The sequence below is a fragment of the Dendrobates tinctorius genome, unplaced genomic scaffold (assembly GCF_039654945.1).
Source record: "Dendrobates tinctorius isolate UK_male_01 unplaced genomic scaffold, ASM3965494v1 ptg000169l, whole genome shotgun sequence".
NCBI lineage: Eukaryota > Metazoa > Chordata > Amphibia > Anura > Dendrobatidae > Dendrobates > Dendrobates tinctorius.
Genome location: NW_027361836.1, coordinates 1604357 through 1628928, shown reverse-complemented (window position 1 = coordinate 1628928; position 24572 = coordinate 1604357). Strand labels below are relative to the sequence as shown.

General features: G+C 45.3%; 1 protein-coding gene across 1 annotated transcript in view; it reads left to right on the top strand.

Annotated features, from left to right (window-relative positions):
- The window catches only part of LY96 (lymphocyte antigen 96), a 56152-nt gene extending 35250 nt beyond the window's left edge, over positions 1 to 20902 (top strand). The window contains exons 4-5 of the mRNA XM_073550777.1: positions 13899 to 13954; positions 19796 to 20902. Coding sequence (XP_073406878.1) covers positions 13899 to 13954; positions 19796 to 19894 — 155 coding nt within the window. The 3' untranslated portion in view covers positions 19895 to 20902. The remainder of the gene's footprint in view (positions 1 to 13898; positions 13955 to 19795) is intronic.
- Positions 20903 to 24572: the final 3670 nt, after the last annotated feature.

Genomic DNA, 24572 nt, shown 5'->3' with positions numbered 1-24572 from the left:
CAAAGGGGCCCTGCCACTTTGCTAGGAACTTACTGTCCACTGTGGGAACCAGGATCAACACCCTATCTCCGGGTGCAAACGTACGGATCTTGGCGCCCCTATCATAGATTCTTTTTTGGGCCCCTTGAGCCTGCATTATGTGTTCTTTGACAATAGGCATAACAGCCGCAATACGGTCCTGCATTTGTGTTACGTGATCTATCACCGTTTTAAACGGAGTGACCTGACCCTCCCAGGTTTCTTTTGCGACGTCTATCAGTCCGCGAGGACGTCGGGCGTACAATAACTCGAAAGGCGAGAATCCTGTGGAAGACTGGGGTACTTCCCTGATGGCAAAAAGCAAATACGGAAGTAAATAGTCCCAGTTCTTCCCATCCTTGTCTATCAACTTTCTCAGCATCTGCTTCAGAGTTTTATTGAACCGTTCGACCAACCCGTCTGTTTGAGGGTGATACACGGATGTGCGTAACGGTTCGATTTGTAACAACCGGCAGAGCTCCTTCATTACCCTGGACATAAAGGGAGTCCCTTGGTCGGTGAGTATCTGTTTTGGTATACCGACCCGACTAAACACATGCACCAGTTCCTTGGCAATCGTCTTGGTGGCCGTGTTACGCAAAGGGATCGGCTCCGGGTAACGAGAGGCATAATCCAAGATGACCAGGATATGTTGATGTCCACGTGCAGACCGTGGAAGGGGCCCAACTAAATCCATCCCAATCCTCTCAAACGGGACCTCAATAATAGGTAGGGGTACCAAAGGGCTACAGAACCGGGGCTTAGGCGCAGAGGCTTGGCAGTCAGGACAAGACTCACAATATACATGAATATCGTGATGCATGCCTGGCCAAACAAAACAGTGTAATATCCTTTCGGTGGTTTTCTGGACTCCCAGGTGACCTCCCATCACATGTCCGTGGGCCAGGTCCAGCACCTGCCGCCGGTAGGGTTTTGGCATGACTAATAGTTGCACCGTGTCTTCCCCCTTTTTCTCTATTTGATAGAGTAAATCATTTTCCAGGACCATGTAAGGATATGCCAGCCTAGAGCCAGGTTCTACGGGTACCCCATTTATCACTTTTACATTTGTCCTAGCCTGAGAAAGAGTAGGATCTTTTTATTTGCTCACTTTGGAAGTCATCTTTCTGAACTTCTAAATCCAGCAAACGGGGAGGTGGACGGCTGTCGGCCTCCTCCTCTTCCCCGGTCCCCTCCGTATCACCCGCCATGACTGAAAACGGGAACTGCAGGTCATTTCCAGCAGATTCTTCCCCCGAGTCTTCTGGGGAGACCTCTTCCAGGGGTTCGGGACCCACACGCGCCCTGGGAGAAGAATCATGTACACTATTACCCTGGGGTATCAACTGATTCTCCCACAATTGCCAGAAGTGGGGAAAATCCCGGCCCAAGATAACATCATGCAATAACGCAGGGACGAGTCCCACTTTATGTTGCAAAGACCCATAGGAAGTAGTAATGCATATGACCGTGGTGAGGTACGAACAGGTGTCTCCATGTACACACGTTACACGTTAAATAGATGAGGGTTTGTGTGCAAAATTTGGGAATTGTAGTTGTTATTTTAAGGGGTTAATTCGTTGTTAAAAAATGCGTGGGCTTCCCATTGCCCTGTAGCGGTGGCGAGTGGGTTAATCTAACAAAGGGTTAATGTCACCTTACAATCGAATGGTGACATTAACCCTTTGTTAGATTAACCCACTCGCCACCACTATAGGGCAATGGGAAGCCCATGCATTTTTAAACAAAGAATTAACCCCTTAAAATAACAAATACAACTCCCAAATTTTGCACACAAACCCTCATCTAATTATTAGTCAGGGACATATAAAAAAAAACATGAAATAAAATGCTTTACTGAATGTAAACGATGTGTCATTTCATGTCGGGTTGGGGAATGATTTGTTAGAAGCCGGCAATTTAAGTAGCGGCTATTCTGCTATGAAGAACTCTGGGAAATATATATATATATATATATATATATATGTTTTTCACAATGACATGTATGTGTATATATATATATATATATATATATATATATATATTCTATGTGTATATATCTATTCTTTCATTTCTTTATTAAACCTGTCAGTGTGAGTTTACTGTATAGCGCACTGAATTGCCGGCTTTTCTAAAAGACACCGGGTGCGTATTTCTCGCAAGTCACATGAGTGGTCCGTGTGTAGTGCGTATTTTTAGCGCACCCATAGACTATCATTGGCGTACTACGGGCGTAGTACGCTGACAATCGCAGCATGCTGCGATTGGCACGGACCGTAGAATACGCCGGAGAAATATACGGCTGTTGGGAGCAAACCCATAGAGAATAATTTGTCCGTGTGAAATGCGTGCTTTTAACGCTTCTGACTCGTCCGTATTCCTCGCTAGTGTCACCCCGGCCTTAATCCGAGAGACGTATGATGTAGGGGCAGAGACTGATTCCAGCGATATGTCACTGACTGAGCTACTTTGTATACTTTTGATAGAATCACTGTTTAATCAGCAGGAAATTATCACTAGAGGAATAGTAAAGCTGCTACCAGGTAGCCCTCCATATTCATGATATCTGTATAACCCTGCCCCCACTACTAATTGAGAGCCTTCTGCATATGCACAGTGTATACTGAAAGTTGTCAAACAATGATGATACAGGGTTCCGAATTGAGAAGACTGCAAGAGCTGCAGCAGATAATACGGTTATATCAAGGCTACAGCAAGAAGCCAAGAAGGTGACACATCGCTGGAAACATGGTCTCTGCCCCTACATCATGTTACTTTCAGATGGAGCAACAAAAACCTGGTAATAGATTCTTTGTAAAATCATTTTAGGTTGGCTGCCTTACTGGAGCAGTAGCTACGGTGAGAAAATGAACTTATAATTTCCATGCAACTGCTCGCTTCATGTCTGAGGACTGGTGCAGGGAGTTGTTAGAGTCACTGATCACTATATTGTGAAAGTGCTGTAATCACTCCCCACACTTTGACAGCCTGCTGTGCAGTGTGTGTGTGCGGAACAGGCTGTCAATGAGTGTTACAGTGAGTGATTATAGCTGCACTCACTGCACTACCTCTATGACTGAAGGCGAGTGGGAGCATGGAGGATATAGCTTCATTTTCTCCCTGTAGCTGCTGTTCAGGTAAGGCAGCCTAACATGATTTTGACGGTATGTACCTGCAGATTAACCCATCATTTGCAAGTTTATAGAGTAAATGCTGCTTTTATTCCTGCAGCTTTTTATCCATGTGTTCTTTTGCAGGTGTCTGCAGATATTATATACAGTGGGTATGGAAAGTATTCAGACCCCTTTAAATTTTTCACTCTTTGTTTCTTTGCAGCCATTTGGTAAATTCAAAAAAGTTAATTTTTTTTTCTCATTAAAGGGGTTGTCCGGGCTTTTCACATAATCTCAGTGCATATCTGGGCTGTAGAATGTTGACAATAAGTAATTCACCTTCTGTTGCCAGTTTGCAGCGTTTCCAAGATATGATCTCTTGCTTCTAGGAAAAACGTTCGGGGGGTGTGTGTTCTGGCATTGAAATGAGAATTGGTCGTTTTCTCCTCAATAGTTTCACTTTCCATAGATCACTGTTCAGCGTGTGTCTGGGGGATGAGCAGCTGGGTGGTCTGCTCTCTGCACTGAGGCTGCTAGAGGGGGAGGATTTGTTACTGTGTGAGGAGGGCTTGTTCATGTGGTCGGGGAGGGCCTGTTGCTATTGAGTGTGGGGTTGTTGCTATAGAGGGCAGGAGGAAACGGCCAGTTCTCATTTCAATGCCAGAACACACCCCCCCTGGACGTTTTTCTTAGAAGCAAGAGATCATATCTTGGAAACCCTGCAAACTCGCCACAGAAGGTAAATTACTTATTGTCAGCATTCTGCAGCCCAGATATGCACTGAGATTATGTGAGAAGGCCGGACAACCCCTTTAATGTACACTCTGCACCCCATCTTGACTGAAAAAACAAAAATGTAGAAATTTTTGCAAATCTAGTAAAAAAGAAAAACTGAAATATCACATGGTCATAAGTATTCAGACCCTTTGCTCAGTCACTCATATTTAAGTCACATGCTTTCCATTTCCTTGTGCTCCTCCTTGAGATGGTTCTACTCCTACATTCAGCTGTGTTTAATTAAACTGATATGACTTGATTTGTAAAGGCACACAGTTGTCTCTATAACACCTCACAGCTCACAGTGCATGTCAGACCAAATGAGAATCATGAGGTCAAAGGAACTGGCCAAGGAGCTCAGAGACAGAAGTTTGGCATTGCAGAGATCTGGCCAAGGTTACAAAAGTATTTCTGCAGTACTCAAGGTTCCTAAGAGCACAGCGGCTTCCATAATCCTTAAATGGAAGAAGTTTGGGACCACCAGAAGTCTTCCTAGACCTGGCCGTCCAGCCAAACTGAGCAATTGTGGAAGAAGAGCCTTGGTGAGAGAGGTAAAGAAGAACCCCAAGATCACTGTGGCTGAACTCCACAGATGCAGTAGGGAGATGGGAGAAAGTTCCACAAAGTCAACTATCACTGCAACCATCCCCCAGTCGGGCCTTTATGGCAGAGTGGCCCAACAGAAGCCTTTCCTCAGTGCCAGACATATTACAGCCGGCATAGAGTTTGCTAAAAAAAAAAAACACATGAAGGATTCCCAGACTATGAGAAATAAGATACTCTGGTCTGATGAGATGAAGAGAGAACTTTTTGGTGATAATTCTAAGTGGTATGTGTGGAGAAAACCAGGCACTGTTTATCACATGCCCAATACAATCCCAACAGTGAAACATGGTGGTGGCAGGATCATGCTATGGGGGTGTTTTTCAGCTTCAGGGACAGAATGACTGGTTACAATTGAAGGAAACATAAATGCGGCCAAGAACAGAGATATCCTAGATGAAAACCTCTTCCAGAGTGCTCTGGACCTCAGAGGTTCACCTTCCAACAAGACAATGACCCTAAGCACACAGCTAAAATAGCAAAGGAATGGCTTCAGAACAACTCTGTGACCATTCTTGACTAGCCCAGCCAGAGCCGTGACCTAAACCCAATTGAGCATCTCTGGAGAGACCTGAAAATGGCTGTCCACCAACGTTCACCATCCAACCTGACGGAACTGAAGAGGATCTGCAAGAAACAATAGCAGAGGATCCCCAAATCCAGGTGTGAAAAACTTGTTGCAACATTCCCAAGAAGACTCATGGCTGTAGTAGCTCAAAAGGGTGCTTCTACTCAATATTGAGCAAAGGGTCTGAATACTTATGACCATGGGATATTTCAGTTTTTCTTTTTTAATAAATTTGTAAAAATTTCTACATTTCTATTTTTTTCAGTCAAGATGGGGTGCAGAGTGTACATTAATGAGAAAAAAATGAACTTTTTTGAATTTACCAAATGGATGCAATGAAACAAAGAGTGAAAAATTTAAAGGGGTTTGAATACTTTCCATACCCACTGTATGCAGCAGAGTTGGAAGAGCTGCATGAGGCCTAACACAGGAAGGAGGAAAATGGCGAACGCAGCAAGTAGCATGGTGCTGGGAACACATGTGCACTACAACCGTAAAAAGCAGTGTCAGTAGATACACAGTGAGCATGAATTTTCATGCAGTCACGCCCACAAGTAGGAGATTTTCTGCGTAAAAAAACAGCTTTTACATCATGTGGGGCCACAGACCAAGGCCTCAGACAAATGTAAGTCACGTACGTGACCTAGCTGCTGTGAGGGGGAAACCACAGCAGGGTCCGACAATCGCCACGTCTGGTGACACATATACAGTCATATGTAAAAGTTTGGGCACCCCTATTAATGTTAACCTTTTTTCTTTATAACAATTTTGGTTTTTGCAACAGCTATTTCAGTTTCATATAGCTAATAACTGATGGACTCAGTTATATTTCTGGATTCAAATGAGGTTTATTGTACTAACAGAAAATGTGCAATCTGCATTTTAACAAAATTTGACCAGTGCAAAAGTATGGGCACCTCAACATAAAAGTGACATTAATATTTCGTAGATCCTCCTTTTGCAAAAATAACAGCCTCTAGTCGCTTCCTGTAGCTATTAATGAGTTCCTGGATCCTGGATGAAGGTATTTGTGACCATTCCTGTTTACAAAACAATTCCAGTTCAGTTAAGTTTGATGGTCGCCGAGCATGGACAGCCTGCTTCAAATCATCCCACAGATGTTCAATGATATTCAGGTCTGGGGACTGGGATGGCCATTCCAGAACATTGTAATTGTTCCTCTGCATGAATGCCTGAGTAGATTTGGAGCGGTGTTTTGGATCATTGTCTTGCTGAAATATCCATCCCCTGCATAACTTCAACTTCGTCACTGATTCTTGGACATTATTGTCAAGAATCTGCTGATACTGAGTTGAATCCATGCGACCCTCAACTTTAACAAGATTCCCGGTGCCGGCATTGGCCACACAGCCCCAAAGCATGATGGAACCTCCACCAAATTTTTACTGTGGGTAGCAAGTGTTTTTCTTGGAATGCTGTGTTTTTTAGCCTCCTTGCATAACGCCTTTTTGTATGACCAAACAACTCAATCTTTGTTTCATCAGTCCACAGGACTTTCTTCCAAAATGTAACTGGCTTGTCCAAATGTGCTTTTGCATACCTCAGGCGACTCTGTTTGTGGCGTGCTTGCAGAAACGGCTTCTTTCGCATCACTCTCCCATACAGCTTCTCCTTGTGCAAAGTGCACTGTATTGTTTACCGATGCACAGTGACACCATCTGCAGTAAGATGATGCTGCAGGTCTTTGGAGGTGGTCTGTGGATTGTCCTTGACTGTTCTCACCATTCTTCTTCTCTGCCTTTCTGATGTTTTTCTTGGCCTGCCACTTCTGGGCTTAACAAGAACTGTACCTGTGTTCTTCCATTTCCTTACTATGTTCCTCACAGTGGAAACTGACAGGTTAAATCTCTGAGACAACTTTTTGTATCCTTCCCCTGAAAAGCTATGTTGAATAATCTTTGTTTTCAGATCATTTGAGAGTTGTTTTGAGGAGCCCATGATGCCACTCTTCATAGGAGAATCAAATAGGAGAACTACTTGCAAGTGGCCACCTTAAATACCTTTTCTCATGATTTGATACACCTGGCTATGAAGTTCAAAGCTCAATGAGGTTACAAAACCAATTTAGTGCTTCAGGAAGTCAGTAAGAAGTAGTTAGGAGTGTTCAAATCAAGAAAATGATAAGGGTGCCCATACTTTTGCACCGGTCAAATTTTGTTTAAATGCAGATTGCACATTTTCTGTTAGTACAATAAACCTCATTTGAATCCAGAAATATAACTCAGTCCATCAGTTATTAGATATATGAAACTGAAATAGCTGTTGCAAAAACCAAAATTGTTATAAAGAAAAAAGGTTAACATTAATAGGGGTGCCCAAACTTTAACATATGACTGTACCTGCTGTAGTTAGAACGGCTTCACTATCCTATTAGGAGTTCCGGCTATATTTGCTTTGCCGCTGTAAGGGTTAAATTTAGTTGGACTTCTGGAGTTCTCTGTCTTGAGTGGTATCCGCTGTTCTGAGTTTGTTACTCTCTGCAGGTATAAGAACCCTCCTTGCTTCTGACCATGCCAGTGATAGTTCTTTCTGCCTGGTTTGGGTTGGAGGAGTAGTTTGTGTTTGGAGTAGGCGTTTGGAGAGTTGTTCTGGAGATTGCTGCGTGGAATTGGTTTGAGTGCTTTTTTATCCTCACCTATGTGTATTCTCCTACCCATCTCTCTCCTGTGTTCCACTCTGTTGTTTGGTAAGTATATTTTGTATGATTGTAGTTTCCTTTCATCCCTGTCTGTCTTCCCTTGTCTGTCTGGGTAGTGTAATCTTTTACACTTCGGCCTCACTACTCCCTGGGTGGCGGAAAGAAGAGGTTAAAGATAAGATAGGAGAATAGCAAGGTATGTGACCTAGGCGTCTCCACCTTCCGTGGTAATCCGGGGAACAGGGATAGACTAGGGCGCCCCTAGTTTGAGGGACCAGGTAAGTGCCCACAGTCCCTAGTCACTGTGTGACAGCTGCATATTATAGAACATGTAACCATTATAGCTGTCCACATTTTCGGGCTGTTTTGCTGTTTTTGATCCAACTCTCACATCAAAAATATCCATCTATGGGACTGTAAAAATCATGGACAGCATCAGCAAACAAGCCGTCAGCTGTATGTGATTAACATTTTAATGTATAGCAGAAGCTTTGAAAGTTATTTATTTGATGCAAGAAAATCACTGATGAAATATTAATGGTAAAAACTCATCAAGTTCTGATGAAACTTAGATTCAAAACATTGATGAGCAATGGTCCGTGTTTTTATGTACAATAAAAATCAAGAACGTCTGAATGAGGCCTTAAAGGACAGGTTCCATTGAATATTACAGCAGTTCTGCAGTAAGCAAGCGCCTTTCTGCCTAGCACCCTGGGACCTTCTCTAAGATGCCGCTGATGGCACAGTCATGTCATTGCACCAGAAAAAACACCGGGTCCCTCAGGCGCATCTGATGGGAGGTAAGTGGGTTTTTTGTTTTATTCCCTACCCAAGGAACACATTGTATCTTATTTTATATTTATGTGGCATAGTGTATATTTTTTATATTAAATGGGTTGTTTGACCTTAGGGTACAAGACTGCAGACACTTTTTGTTACTCTTTGTGACTTCAGACTTGTGAATCCTCACATCGTGCACACTGGGTGCTGTGAGGATCCACCGACGCCAGGAGCTGGCGGTCAAGTGACGACCGCCAGTATGCAATTTACACACTTCCGGCAACATTCCGGCTGGAATTGTCCTGCCTTGCTCAATACACTTACATTGAGCATGGCCATGAACATTTACTTGGCTTTGCAAATTGCGTATTGGGGGTCACGCACTCACCCACTGCCGGCACTGGAAAATCCTCACACACTGTGCGTATGATGTGACGATTCACAAGTCTGCAGTCACATAGAGTAACTGCAAGCTTGTACTCCAAGGCTGGACAATCCCTTTGAAGGGGATACAGTGCATGTTTTTTATATGTAAGGGCACAGCATATACACTGTGCTACCTAAATATATAATATATACACTGGGAGCACAGTATATATTTCTTTTCAATTCAATTCATAGGGGCCCTTTTTTGTCTGTCCTCCAGCGCAGGCAGAATATGTGTTTTTTTACATTTAGGGTACACAGTATATTAATTTTATATTCAGGGGGCACAATATCCTATTTTTTTTTATTCAGGGGGCACAGTGATTCACATTATATTCAGGGACTTTCTATTTAAGAACTTACTGGGTGACATTAAAAAAAATCAGTTCACCTTTTCCGGAAAAGGTCAAAGAGTCCCGAACAGGGCAGAGCAAAGTACTCCAGCACAGGAGCGCAATGCCGGGGAGCCTGTTTGGATGATGCACGGTCACGTCATCCACAAGAAGCCAGCAGGAGTGTGGCGATCATAAGAAGATGGGAGGCACCAGACCAAGACCAGCGACACCCATCAGACTGGACCGCCCCGCAGGTAAGTATAATAAAACTTATTTTTCAGTTCTTCCAGGTTAGGTTGGGGGCTTATATACAGCATTATAGAATGCTGTGTATAAGCCCTGAAAGGTGATGGCCGCATCTTATATCAGCCAAAACTGCTGACAAGTTCCCTTTAAGATGTCATTTCTATAGCTAAGGACTTATGGAGGCCCTACATTGGAGAGATCGACATTCCCTAAGAGCTTCAAGATGGCATTTTTGATTATTGAGACTCAGCCCATCAAGGACTCTTCTATTTCAGATTCAGAGAGTATCATCTTACATCTGAATATATATGCCCATATATAAATAGCCTTATAAAGGTCTAGTTAGGCTAGTTTCACACTAGCGTTTATTCCATGCAGCGCACGGCACCGCTAAGCCCCGCCCCCTGCCCTCCCCATCCGGTCATCGCCGCCTACTATCGCACATGGACGCTTGCGATCTGCGCACCCTATCTTTAGCATAGGGTGCGCAGATCATGCGCTGGCCATGCGCTAGTAGGATTTTGGCGTGCGCTGCGCACTTTTGAAGGTGCGCCGAGCGCGACGAAATGTAACATGCTGCGTTCGGCGCACCCGGGCGCACCTTCAAAAGTGCGCAGCGCACGCCAAAATCCTACTAGCGCACGGCCAGCGCACGATCTGCGCACCCTATGCTAAAGATAGGGTGCGCAGATCGCAAGCGTCCATGTGCAATAGTAGGCGGCGGTGACTGGATGGGGCGGGCAGGGAGCCGGCAGGGGGCAGGGCTTAGTGGCGCTGTGCGCTGCGTGGAATAAACGCTAGTGTGAAACTAGCCTGAGTTAGGAGAAAAGGCCTCTGTAAGAGACACTTTGAAAATTGCTCCGAGTAGGCAATATCTAAAGTACGAAGAATAGGAGGACAGCGGAGCATATAAAATTGCAAGAATTTTATTAGTATCATAATAGTGACATATCAAAAAGTAGTACAAAATGAGTACAAAAATTACATAATAATCGATACACTAAGGAAAAAGGGAGAAAATGAGGGTAGGTATCTCACAGCTCAGTGTCAGCACAAGAAATATAAATATAAAGGCACATATAAACCCCCAATAAAATGAGTAGTATGTAAATGTCCCTAAAGAAAAATAGGACATGTATGCAGTATCACAGAATGAGGGTAAAATGGCCTCTGTGCTAGAGCCAACACTGTGCTCAGAATAAGGCTATGTGCACACGCTGCGGATTCTGCTGCGGTTCCGCAGCGTTTTTGGCCCTGCGGAACTGCAGCAGTTCCGCAGACATGGTACAGTACCATGTAACCCTATGGGTTTTAAAAACCGCTGTGCTCACGCTGCGGTTTTTTCCATGCGGTTTCGCTGCGGTTTATAAACCGCAGCATGTCAATTGTTTCTGCGGATTCCGCTGCGGATTCACACAACATAGTAGAGGCGTGAAACCGCAGGCCAAACCGCAGGAAAACCGCAGGTCACTTTACCTGCGGTTTTACCTGCGGTTCCGCATGGAAAAACCCGCAGGTGAATCCACAGTGTGTGCACATAGCCTAAGAACCATAGAAAAAAGACCCCAAAGCATCGGTGTGCCATACCCATAAGATAATTGCAACAGGTCCCGGCAGTTGGCCGCCCAACACAGTTAAATGTGACCCATAAGGGCATGATTATGGTGTAGGACGGCGCTTACCTATAAGGATCAGGTATGGGGCACCAGGATGGATCGGCAGGAGACCCCCGACGCGCGTTTCGCCCAGCATCAACCAGCTTTCTCAAGGGGATGTTACATCTGAATATATATGCCCATATATAAATAGCCTTATAGAGGTCTAGTTAGTTAGGAGAAAAGGCCTCTGTAAGGGACACTTTGAAAATTGCTATCTAAAGTACATAGAAAGGGTTAATTGCATTGTATTTTGCCCTCATATAACTGTTTATTCTGTTTGTGTGCCTGTGTATACTCTTAGTCAGTATTATTGAGAGCAACTGCTGTCATTGTATTTGTTACTTAAACACTGATCACCTACCATCCTTTCATTTGCTTTATAAACTGGTTATCGAATATTCATAGTATATTATCTAATCTTTGTGCGTGTCTGCTGATTGTTGGTGCACCCCTTTGTCCTGTGGCCATCCCTCATCAATGTTTTACGTAGACTGTAAGCTCGCCCTGTAGACTGTAAGCCCACCCTGTAGACTGTAAGCCCACCCTGTAGACTGTAAGCCCACCCTGTAGACTGTAAGCCCGCCCTCTAGACTGTAAGCCCTCTCTGTAGATTGTAAGCCCACCCTGTAGATTTTAACCCTACAAGGACAGGTCCATCGCCCCTCTATACCAGTCTGTGATTTTAGTTTGTTCACTGTAGTTCATATTTGTGTTTTGTATGTAACCCCTCCTCATGTACAGTATCATGGATTCAATGGTGCTCTAAAAATAAGTAATAGTGGTTAGTGCAAGTGCTCGTTACTCGAGTTTGCCGAGGGAGCTCAAGTATATATTTAGCATCGTGAGTGCTCGAGTGACATGTTCAAGTCCCCCGTAGCCCCATGTTTTGCGGCTGTTAGACAGCCACAAAACATAAGCAGATTGTCTGTGTACGTCTGGCAATCCCCCCATGTTTTGAGTGCCAAAATAACATTGAAGTATCAATTTCACCTATTGTCTGTTTCCCACCTTCCGTCTAAATTCTAAGCCCTCATGGGCAGCGCAGGATCCTTTTTTCCTTCAGTTTGTTTCTTATTTGGCTCAGGTTTATTGTCCTTGTTTTTGTCATGCTATGTCTTGTAAACCCTTCATTTGTAGAGCACCTTGGAATTAATGATGCTTAAATAGAATTAATAATATGGATACGGACATACTGATGAGGGCACCCTTCCCTAGGACTACTATAGGTAGTTTCAATACAATCAGTGTTTTATCATCAGGAGCTTATCACTACAGGACAACCGGTCTTGTGCCTCCTGGTCCAATCATACCCCCAGCTCTGTCACTATACACTGTATACAGAAAGCTGTGGTGTGGGTGGGTTATACACAGTTCAACAACTGAACTTTGCTACATCTGCTGACAGACTTCCTTTAATAAAATTGGACCCATGATGCTAGTGTGAATAAGGCCTGAGGCGCATGCACTCTCTGCTATCTACATTTATTGGAAATATCGCGCTAACCTCATTCCCACCTTCAAAGAACAGAGAGCAGCCATGGCTGCAGAGCAGGGAAACCAACCAGGGGTTCATGAGCCTCTTGTGTTTGGCTCATGGCTGTCTTCTCAGTCCAGTGACACTCGCAACTGTATTGGTTTCTAATAAGGCATTATTACTTGTCGAGGAAGGTACTTGGGGCATTGTTACTTTATGACTGGCACTCAGATCATTATTCATTTATAAAGAGGGCATTCGGGGCATTATAATTGTTTAAGTGGTCAGTTGTGGCATAATTTCTCAATAAGGGGGCACTCAGGACATGAGAACTTTTTAAGTGGAACACTCAGGGTATGAGAACTGCATAATGGAGCACCCAGGGTATGAGAACTGTATGAGACGGCACTCAGGATATGAGAACTGCATAAGGTGGCACTCAGTACTTAAGAACTGTATAATGGAGCACCCAGGGTATGAGAACTGTATGAGACGGCACTCCGGATATGAGAACTGTATAAGGTGGCACTCGGTGTATGAGAACTGTATGAGACGGCACTCAGTGTATGAGAACTGCATAAGGTGGCACTCGGTGTATGAGAACTGTATGAGACGGCACTCCGGATATGAGAACTGTATAAGGTGGCACTCGGTGTATGAGAACTGTATAAGGTGGCACTCGGTGTATGAGAACTGTATGAGACGGCACTCAGTGTATGAGAACTGCATAAGGTGGCACTCGGTGTATGAGAACTGTATGAGACGGCACTCCGGATATGAGAACTGTATAAGGTGGCACTCAGTGTATGAGAACTGTATAAGGTGGCACTCAGTACATAAGAACTTTATAATGGAGCACTCAGGGTATGAGAACTGTATAAGGCGGCACTCATGGCATGGACAATTTACAAGGGGGCACTCAGGACATGAGAATTGTATAAGGGGGCTTTCACGGCATAAGAACTTATAATTGGACAGTCATGGACTTCAGCTAGTTGCGGCTCATAACCATCTCAGGGCTGACTGTGGCTCTCGAGGTAAGAAGGTTGTGGCCGCTGCTGCAGAGGATGTCATGGTGAATCATTACGTTGCAGCCAATTCATTTGCTTGTTGTCTTCCATCCATCATGCGAACATGCGAGACAATATAGGAATATGCTGTAAAAGAGTTGTAGAATATCTGCTGTGAATATTGTACTATTTTGTCTGAATATTTTTTTCTAAATGTTAGTTTCTTTACAGAAACCCTGACTATACTTCAGCGACGCAAACTTTTTAAGAGGCTGCAGTTTGTAGAGGTATTGTGATGTTATGTTACTTTACTGTACGTTGGGTATAGACATGTACTGTAATGAAGGGTAGATTATACCTTTGTTATGTTCTTTTTGGACTCAATTTCTGTATTTGTTGCAAAACTGCAGAAATGAATAAAATAGTCATAAAAATTTGTTGTGTCTGCTTCAATTATAGAATTACTCCTGTCCATTACCACTTCACTTTTCTGTAGATTTACCTTATACAGGTGCAGCTGCATGAATCCAATCCTTATTGAGGTTTGGCTATACACACAAAGACCCTAATTTAACAAGACGTAAAACCTTTTTAAACTTTTGAAAACTTCCACAAAACTCGCAGTTATGAAAAATGTTGTTACTTTTGTCTTTTTGACACGTCTCAGAGCTCATTGTTTTTGAAAAGTGGGAGATATTTAGCTGGGAGGAAGATTGGCCGAGAATGGCCAACAAATTCATCATAATTTATTGTAAATTATGTCAAAAGAATGTTGTAGTTGATTTGGAGTACATTCCAAGCGTATGGTAGCTAAAAGATGCTCCAAATTCATAACTTGGCGCACACTCCTAATTAAGCTGACACATTTTACTACATCTCCCTTGGGCAAACAAAACTGAGGTCTTGTTTAATTCGGGACTTGGTGACCATTCAAGGGATTACAGTTTTTGGACAATTTTTGGACAATGAATAAGGATGCTCCACCTCCGGCTGTTAATCAGTTACTGTAAATCCCGCTTTCTATCAATGACAGCAGGATTTAACATGCGCCATCTGAAAGTGCGTCAAAAATCCTACCCATGGTGAAGTGCGGTGAACTCACTGAGATGAACTGCGGTGAAGTCACTGAGCTGAGCCTCAGTGACCTGCGGTAACGTTGATTAATTCACCGCTGGTCACTGAGGCTGCGCTAACAGCACCTCATTCTCCAATGGTTCTCAGCCTGCACAGTTGCATCTTGGCACCGTCCAGGTTGAAAACTATTGTTCCCCAGACATGGATTACAGAGTGGGGCAGAACATCAGAAAGGTGAGGGATATGGTTATTTATTATTTTTGTTTTATTACAGGAGACAAGGGCTTTAGTGGAATTGGCGTTAGGTGAGTAAAGCTGTTGTTTTTGAATAAAAAAAGGAAAAGTGTGTTTTTTTATTTCAAATAAAGGACTTTATTATACTAAGGTGACATCAACCCCACAAATATGAACCCCACTTGCCACTGACACTGGGCAAGCGGGAAGAGCCGGTCAAAGCGCAAGAATTGGTGCATCTAATAGATTGCGGGCTGCTATTTTTAGGCTGGGGGTGGCCAATATCCATGGTCCCTTCCCATCCTGAGAACACCAGCCCCAGCTGTCTGCTTTATCTTGACAGGTTGTCAAAAATGGGGGGACTCCATGCTGTTTTTTTAAAGTTATTTTTTTAAATAATTAAAAAATATGGCATGGGGATCCCTCTATTCTTGATAACCAACCTTGATGAAGCTGACAGCTGAGGGTTGCAGCCCTCAGCTGTCAATTTTGCCTGGCTGGTTATTAAAAATACAGGGGAATCCCAAGTCATTTTTTTAAATTTATTTATAGTGCAGAGAGCGGCTGATGAATACTCCCATCAGCCACCGCTTGCTCTCACTGTTAACAGTTGAATACAACTCGCAACATCGTCCCCTGCTAGCGCTGATCACAACGCGTGGAGGGGACAGTGATGTAAGTGTAGGGTTCAGACAGGTTCTCAGGATGCAGTGACGAGACACGAGACTGAGTGTGATTTGTAAAATAAACGTTTATAAATTGGTGCCGCTGGGGCTTTGCTGAACAAACCAAATAGGCAAAAGCAAACTGTCCTCGCAGGGGCTCAATAACATTTACAACACTTTTTCTTATATTAAATGCGACTAATCCGGCTAGTCCGGGTGTTGCAGGCCACGTACGGCCGAACTAAGGGTCCTTATTTCCTATGGACAACTTATCCTTCCAGGGGTCTGTCAGGATCGCAGGCGTGGCCGCGTAGAGGTCGCTGATGCAGCTACCTTGACGCCTCGATATTCCGGGATGGAGCTGGGCTCGACAGGCCCTTGAAGAAACGATGCCGGTGGGGTGCAGCAAGCCCTGAAGAAACAATGACGGTGGGGCACAACAGGCCCTGAAGAAACGATGCCAGTGGGGTGGAACACGCCCAGAATAATCGATGATGGTGGGGCGCAACAGGCCCTGAAGAAACGATGCCGGTGGGGTGCAACAGGCCCTGAAGAAACGATGCCGGTGGGGTGCAACAGGCCCTGAAGAAACGATGCCGGTGGGGCACAACAGTCCCTGAAGAAACGATGCCGGTGGGGCGCAACAGGCCCTGAAGAAACGATGACGGTGGGGCGCAACAGGCCCTGAAGAAACGATGATGGTGGGGCGCAACAGGCCCTGAGGAAACGATGACGGTGGGGCGCAACAGGCCCTGAAGAAACGATGATGGTGGGGCGCAACAGGCCCTGAAGAAACGATGACGGTGGGGCACAACAGGCCCTGAAGAAACGATGACGGTGGGGCGCAACAGGCCCTGAAGAAACGACGGTGGGGCGCAGCCGGCCCTGAAGAAACGATGACGGTGGGGTGCAACAGGCCTTGATGAAACGATGACGGTGGGGCGCAACCGGCCCTGAAGAAACGATGACGGTGGGGCGCAACAGGCGTCTCCTTGCGGCTCTCGTCTCACCGCTGAGTTATGACGCAGTCTCTAAATATAACCGTTCACCAACCTCTGCTCAGGGCCCCTTAGCAAACTGGACGGGGGCCTCTACTACCACCTGTAGCGAGGTGGCACCCCCTGAGGCCGGTGATGACAGGGCCGCAGCTGTGGGAGAAGGCAGGGGGGCAGTGTCCTGACCGCTGTAAAGGAATGGTCTGTCATCGCAGCGGTCGCCAGAGGTCGCCGCCTTGTCACAACAGGGTGGGAAGCAGCGGGAGTGGCTGTATGGGACCGTATGCTGGGAGTGGCCGCCGGTGCAAATCTCTCATGTGTCACTAGTCGGTGAGTCCGCAGCTTTCCTTTCACAGGCCCCTGTCGGTCTCTCCACAACACACCGTCTACTCCCTCGGTCCTCTCTGTCTCACACGGCTTCCTGTCTGTTGTCCTGCTCTCTGTCAACTGCCACTTCAGCACGCCCCCTGCTCCTTTAAGCTTTCCCCGCCCCGTTTCCCTGACAACTTCAGTCAAGCCTTTCGTTTTACTGTCTTCCCAGTATCGTTCCCTCAGGAACCCTGATGGCGGTCCCCTGGGTACCTGTCCTTTCACTGTCTGGGAGTCCTCCTCCCCACATAAGTTGTCTTCAGCACCTGGCGCGGGGGAACAGTGCAAACCGTACCATTGATTCCCAGGCGCCAGTACATGCCACACTGATGACACACGGATGTCATTCATGTGTCATCAGTGTGCACGTTTGCGGGACATTTTGCGGCCCGTGCTGCTACTGGAAACTCTTACGTCTGAAAGAGCCCTTAGTGGAAACTTGGCCAAATTTTGCTGAGTTTTAGGAAAAACGCGGGGAGAACATACAAACTCCTTGCAGATGCTGTCCTTGGTGGGATTTGAACCCAGGACTCCAGCGCTGCAAGGATGCAGTGCTATCCACTGAGCCACTGTGCTGCTGTTGTTCCACAAATGATATTTAATCAGGGATGTACCTGGTCACTATACAGATATCAAGAGAGCTATAAGTCTTATAGTCTCTTTGTGATCGCATCAGTGGTCAATGTGGAAAGAATATTTCAAGAATAATAGTGGATCGCCCTCGCACCCAGGGCGGCGGGGTACTCGGAGCCGGGCCCGTTGATTTCAATGGGAGATGTCACGGCAGCTGTGACCCGGTCAGTGGCCCTGGGCGTCCATTGTAAAAGGGAAGATGTTGAACGTGTGGATGATGATTAAAGTTTATAAGTGTGTGATTCGTGACGCCACTTGTGGTGTTCGGCAATGAAGATGTTAAGCCGACGCTGCAGACAGATCCTCTGGGACAAATGGTGTGGTGCAGCAATGATGTTGTGGCCCTCCACAGGTAGAGCTGTAGTCCCAGGGCAGTATAGATGAAGAGAGAGTGAGGAGACGTAGATGGTGCAGTGTTAGGCACGGCGATGTAGCAATGCTGAGTGTGTTGGCGCAGGAATAAATGGAGGACACCAGGGCATGTAGTTCCAAAGCTTTACTCAGTCTGTTGTGCGTACAGGTGCCCGCATCTGTGCCGTGTCCTCCGGGTCAGGAGCTCAGCCAACCTCCAGGCAAGATGAAGTACTCCGTTCCAACACTCCGCCAACATATGTGCCTTTTCTGAACGTCTCCCTCCTTAGCGCTCGTAGTGAAGTACTCACAGTACTGAGTTACACTGGAGTTCCTCCTGTCAGATGTTCTTAGAACTCTACTTGTACGGCAGACAGCTTTAGCCTGCTTCGGGGACTCCTTGCTACTAAGTCCCGGCTCACTCACGTTGCTGTTGTGCCCCAAGTCTTGTCTGGGAATAAAGTGGTGACAACTTCTATTCCTCCGATGTCTGTCGCAGGACCATTAGTATCCATACAACCTCGGGGACTGGACCCCGGCCTTGCGCTGTGAACTTGAGGAAGGGCTCTGCTCTAACCCTAATCCTTAGTTCTCCTCTTCTCCTTACGTTCCGTATAAAACTATCTTATGGAGAATTAGGCTTTCTGAATATCTCTTCCTGTGCCAGCAGACACAGGTCACTGAAGTCTGCTGCAGCACTTCCTTCAATCCATCCCACTCAGGGGATCTTCTCTCACAGACTGACCTAGTCCTAAAGAACTCCCGCTCTCTAGTGCAGACTAAGCTCCACCCACCTCCCAGCACTCTTCGTGTTCCAAGCAGGGAGCCACCAAAGGTGCTTTGCTACACTACTGTGTTGTGTGGGATGCAGGTGTTGGAGTGTGGTCAGGTGTCTCCACCTTACCTGAATGGTGGGGTACCACACCTCAGGAGGAGGCGTAGTACCTCTGTGGCGACTGAACCCTCAGGGGCGCCACAATAGTGTCATAGAAATGGTAATAATTAAAGAACCTTTTATAATAAAAGTTCAAGATACAAACCTGATTTTTTTGATGACACAGTCCACTCAAAATGAACATACACCCTTAAGTCTAATTTTTTTCTGTTTAAATAGTTTTAAAAGTTTATTGATTCTGTTGTGTGTTTTTTTTCCTACATATTTTTCCTAGTATAGACATACAATACATGTAATAACAGAATAGCAAACTGTAGCCACCACTAGGGGGAGCTCACTAGTAATGTGTAGTCAGATCAATATGCTCCCACTTTTTTTTGTGACTCAGTGTTGCTGCTTCTCACTTCCCTTACTTTTGACATCTAATCTTTTCACACGCATGTCTTATAAAGGTAAACTGTGGAGTAATATATACGCTCCCTTTTTTCAGCCTTAGGCCGGGGTCAGGCTTGCGAGAAACTTGGACAAGTCTTGCATGTCAATACCTGGCACTTGGATCGGAGCATTCAGCTGCGTGTATTTCTATGCAGCTGAGCACTCCGATCCGAGTGCTGGTGGCACTGCCGGGTATTGACGCGTGAGGCTCGTCTGAGTTTCTCGCAAGCCTAGTCTGAGTTTCTCGCAAGCCTGACCCTGGCCTTAGTTGACTTATTTGGATGTCATGCCTTTTCATGGAGCAAACTACATATTGATTTCGGTAGATTTGACATAGGAATGGTATTGGCTACACAGAACCTTTACATTTGGCACGTTCAGCCAGTATTCTGACAATGGTCATCACGTCACTAATTTAGAGTCGCATCTTTATTCCATATGTAAAGCACAAAGCTCTCTTCTTCTTCTATTCCCCAGGGCGAATACACAATAAAGATTCAACTACTGGTGGGAGAGAAACGTGAGCTGCTCATGTGTTTTCTTGGAATAGTCAAAGTTAAAGCTGCATTAATGTAATAAAAGCCTGAAATCTTCCATACAATACCTGGAGCACATACATGGAGAGGCTTTCTACATCACTTCTTGCCAAAAGTCTAAAGATTGGGGGAATCTTACAAAACTTTATTCACAACTACTGAAGCATGTCAGAGATTCCAGTTGGAGATCGTGAGCTCTTGTGGAAAGCGTCGTCTGCAGATCAGTGCCAACCTTTCATTAACTAAGAGAGATAGAGTCTAATAATAATAATAATAATAATAATAATAATAATAATCTTTATTTTTATATAGCGCTAGCATATTCCGCAGCGCTTTACAGTTTGCACACATTATCATCACTGTCCCTGATGGGGCTCACAACCTAGATTCCCTATCAGTATGCTTTTGGAATGTGGGAAAAAATGAAGTACACTGAAGAAACCCACGCAAACACGGGGAGAACATACAAACTCTGTGCAGATGTTGTCCTTGGTGGGATTTAGTCCAATAAGTAATTCCAATATAGATAATAGCACACAAAAATGCCTAAAATATTACTATTGGGGTCTGAGGTAGAGGCTGATGTGGTGACTCTTTCTAGTATTAGTTTGTGAGTTTGTCTGATCATAAATTATAATACATTTTTATCTCTTCACTATTGATTTTATTTCTGTGCATTACATTGCTCCAAATCTCTGTATAACCAACTCGCAGAATTGCATTGTAATTAACTTTTTGGATATACAGTCATCCGAGAAAAAAGCAAGGACCCCTGACAACAATATAATAAATATATAATACTTTATTAAATCATAGTACCACACCATACACTTTTTGGCAATACCTATATACCTATGTATACCTGTTATCATCACTCCTTGGTAGTATTCTGCCATCTGGTGGCTATCTTTTGTATTGTTTTCTTAGCTTTATTATTTTATGTCTCACCGGCCTCTCCTTGCTTTCATTGTTTTTTGTTTTTAATATTAACTTTTACATTTTATTTTTATTATGTAGTTGTGTATCTCAATAAAGTATTTATTATGTATATACATGTCTGATTTATGATTAATTTGCAGTAACACGTTTATATTTTTTTTTATTAACTAAAGCAGATTTGTTACTGGATTCCATAATACTTCCTACGCTAAGATGACATGTCATCAAAGAGTCAAAAGCTGTAGGGTGCAGAAGAAAAACAAGTAACCACCGGGCTCTGCTGGAAAAGGTGCGTCCTCATAGGTAGAGGTGCAGTAACTTTATTGAGGCTACACCTTTCAGCACCGTACAGGGGCCTTTATCAGGCCAGGTAAATGAAGAGGTACAGACACGCATAAAAATGGGAGCACTGCAGTGTGCAGGCATCGGGAAAGGTCAGAGCGGTCCGTCGCCTGTGCACTGCAGTACTTTACTCTGCCCTCAATAGGGCAGATATAGTACGCCTGCGCAGGAGCCACGGCAGAAGTAAGAAGGAGGACGTCATCGCTAGAAGATGGGAGGCACCAGACCGGACCGCGACACCCATCGGACCAGACCGGGTGAGTATAACTTGTTTTTCTTATCTTTCAGGTTATATCGGGGGCTTATCTACAGCATTACAGAATGCTGTAGATAAGCCCCTGATGGCGGTGGCAGCATCTCATAGGGCAAAAATGAGGTGACAGATTCACTTTAACTGCCTCTCAAACCAGTTTAAGCCGGAGTCATCAAGCAGCTGCAGGGGAAACAGTGGCCTCCTGTGGCCGGTGAATAGTACTGCAGGCAACAATATTGTCAATGGTACATCTCTATATATAAAACTGAATGTATGTATGTATGTATGTGTGTGTGTGTATCATCAACCAATCACGAAACATCTTTCATTTCACCAGAACTGTTCAAAAGAAGCTGAGCTGTGATTGGTTGCTATGAGCAACAGTTTTCCTTGCAACCAATCACTAAGCATCTCTCATTTCACCAGAGCTGGTTAAAAGAAGCTGAGCTGTGACTGGTTGCTATGAGCAAGTTTTCCCACCCCACTACACCTCAGCAGACACTGGCATAGTAGGAGAAATCTAGCATCCCCGGCAGTGGCGTAGCGTGGGGGGGGGGCTGGGGGGGGGCGGTCCGCCCCAGGCGGCACATGTGTGGGGGCAGCGCGGCAGCAGCAGCAATTCCTCTCTGTGGGAGAAGCGCGGAGGCACAGTGCAGTGCAGCGGCGGGCAGGGAGCGATCACAGCAGCTCCGCTGCCTGCTAGAGGGAATAGCAGGAGCGGAGCTGCAAGGGTCCGTCCTGCTTCCTGCCCGGAGGCCGCGCTTCCTGTTTGACACAGAGGAGCGCCGCCGCTGAATGACGGGATCATTCAGCGACCGCTGCTGTGTGAGCGAGGAAGCGCGGGCGATGCTGCAGACAGGTGAGAGGAGAGAGGTGGTGTCTGTGTGTATGTACTGTATGTCTGTTTGTGTGTGTATGTCTGTGTGTGTGTGTATGTATGTCTGTGTATGTATGTATGTATGTCTGTGTGTGTGTATGTCTGTCTGTGTGTGTATGTCTGTGTGTGTGTTTGTAGGTTAGACTGGCCCTGGAGGAGATGGGGACATGAGAAGACCGTGATGGGGAGAGAAGGCTATGATGCCTGGGGTGACGAGAGAAGGCCATGAGGGGGTAATGGGAGAAGGCCATGATGGGGGTAATTGGAGAAGGCCTTGAGGGGGTAATGGGAGAAGGCCTTGAGGGGGTAATGGGAGAAGGCCATGTGGGGGTAATGGGAGAAGGCCTTGAGGGGGTAATGGGAGAAGACCATGATGGGGGTGATGCAGAGAAGGTAATGATGGGAGTGATGGGGTGATGGAGCAGGCAATGATGGGGGTGATGGAGCAGACAATGATGGGAGTGATGGGGTGATGGAGCACGCAATGATGGGAGTGATGGGGAGAAGGCAGTGATGGGGTGATGGAGAAGGCAGTGATGGGGAGAAGACAATGATGGGGTGATGGAGCAGGCAATGATGGGAGTGATGGGGAGAAGGCAGTGATGGGGTGAAGGAGAAGGCAATGATGGGAGTGATGGGGAGAAGGCAATGATGGGGGTGATGGAGAGGGCAATGATGGGGTGGTGGGGGAAAAGTAAATGATGATGGGGTGGTGGGGGAGAATGCAATGATGGTGGTGGTGGAAAGGGCAATAAATGGGGGTGGTGGAGGAGGAGGAGGAAATGATGGAGGTGGTGGAATGGGCAATGATGGGAGTGGTGGGGGAGAAAGCAAAGACAGTGGTGGGGGGAGAAGAAAATGATGGAGGTGGTGAAGAGGGCAATGATGGGGTGGGGGAGAGGACAATAATGGGATGCGAGGGGAGGAGGACAATGAGGGGTGTGGGGAATTGGGATGGGAGGAAAGGGGACTTATAATGGCCTTAGGAACAGGGGGAGATGGAGGAAGACATTATCGCTTATTATGTCTAACACAGTCCCTTAGTATATAGTGTACTCACTAATTCTGTATAACACCATCCTTTGTTACATAGTTTCCTCTTTTATTATGTATAACACCATCCCTTATTACGTATCATCCTCTCTAGTTATATACATATGATGCCGTCCCTTATTATATAGCTTCCTATGCTGTTATGTATAGTGCTGTCATTTACATAGTGTATTCTTGTTAATTTTGTTATTTACAGTGCCCACTTTTATTACATAGTCCCCTCTCTTTTTAGATATAAAATGACTGCTGATCGAGGAGCCGGTGACCAAACTACCAGTCCATCAGCTCCTCCATTAGAAAGGAAGCTTTCCCATGCTCCATCAGCCATCATTGCATTATACAGCCAACAAGACAGGACAGTATGTAATAAAAAACAGGGCTCTATATAATCCAATATGTAAGGGACGGTACTGTACATAACAAGAGAGGGTACTGTGTAAAGGACAGCAATATACATAATAAAGGAGACTATGTAATATATATATACCTGTATGTGTGTGTGTGTGGCTTTATAATATCAATATCTATCTATATCTATCTATCTATCTATCTATCTATCTATCTATATGTATATATACATACACACACACACACACACACACACGTAGCTTTGACGCCATAAAAGGAGGGGGGCCCGGACATTTCTTGCACAGGGGCCCCAAGCTGTCAGTGTCCGCCCCCTGTCCGCCAAAATAATTTGTAGTTTCTGTTTTTTTTCTGTCACATTATTAAAAATTATTATTAAAAAAGCCATTAGGTCTTCATCCAGCATCATCAAGCTAATACATACATATATATAGAGAACTGCAAGAAGATGAAAGTCTAGAAATTTAGAAATAATAACAGCAGAATTAGTAGCAGACTAAAAATTAGATCTTTGAGTGTAGTGTGGGCTCTTCGGATGCTTCCGAATTATCAACGACCAAAGGGGCGGCAAATTTTTCGACCGCCCCGGGCGCCACAAACAGTTGCTACGCCACTGATCCCTGGGAACATAAGCTCCCAGCCATCGTCTGCTCCCCAGGAAGAAGCAGAGAGCACATGACAGAAATGAATCACCCCCTCCCTGCCCATATACCCATCACACATCCTCCATCCCATAGGCATATCTTCCCTCTTAAAGGGATCTCTGGTATGGAAGTCAGGGCAAATCCATCCAGCGCTTTGGTTTTGACCCCAGGCCTCTCTTAAAGGGATCCCCGGTATGGAAGTTAGGACCTTTCCACTCAGCTCTGTGGTTCTGACCCCAGGGTC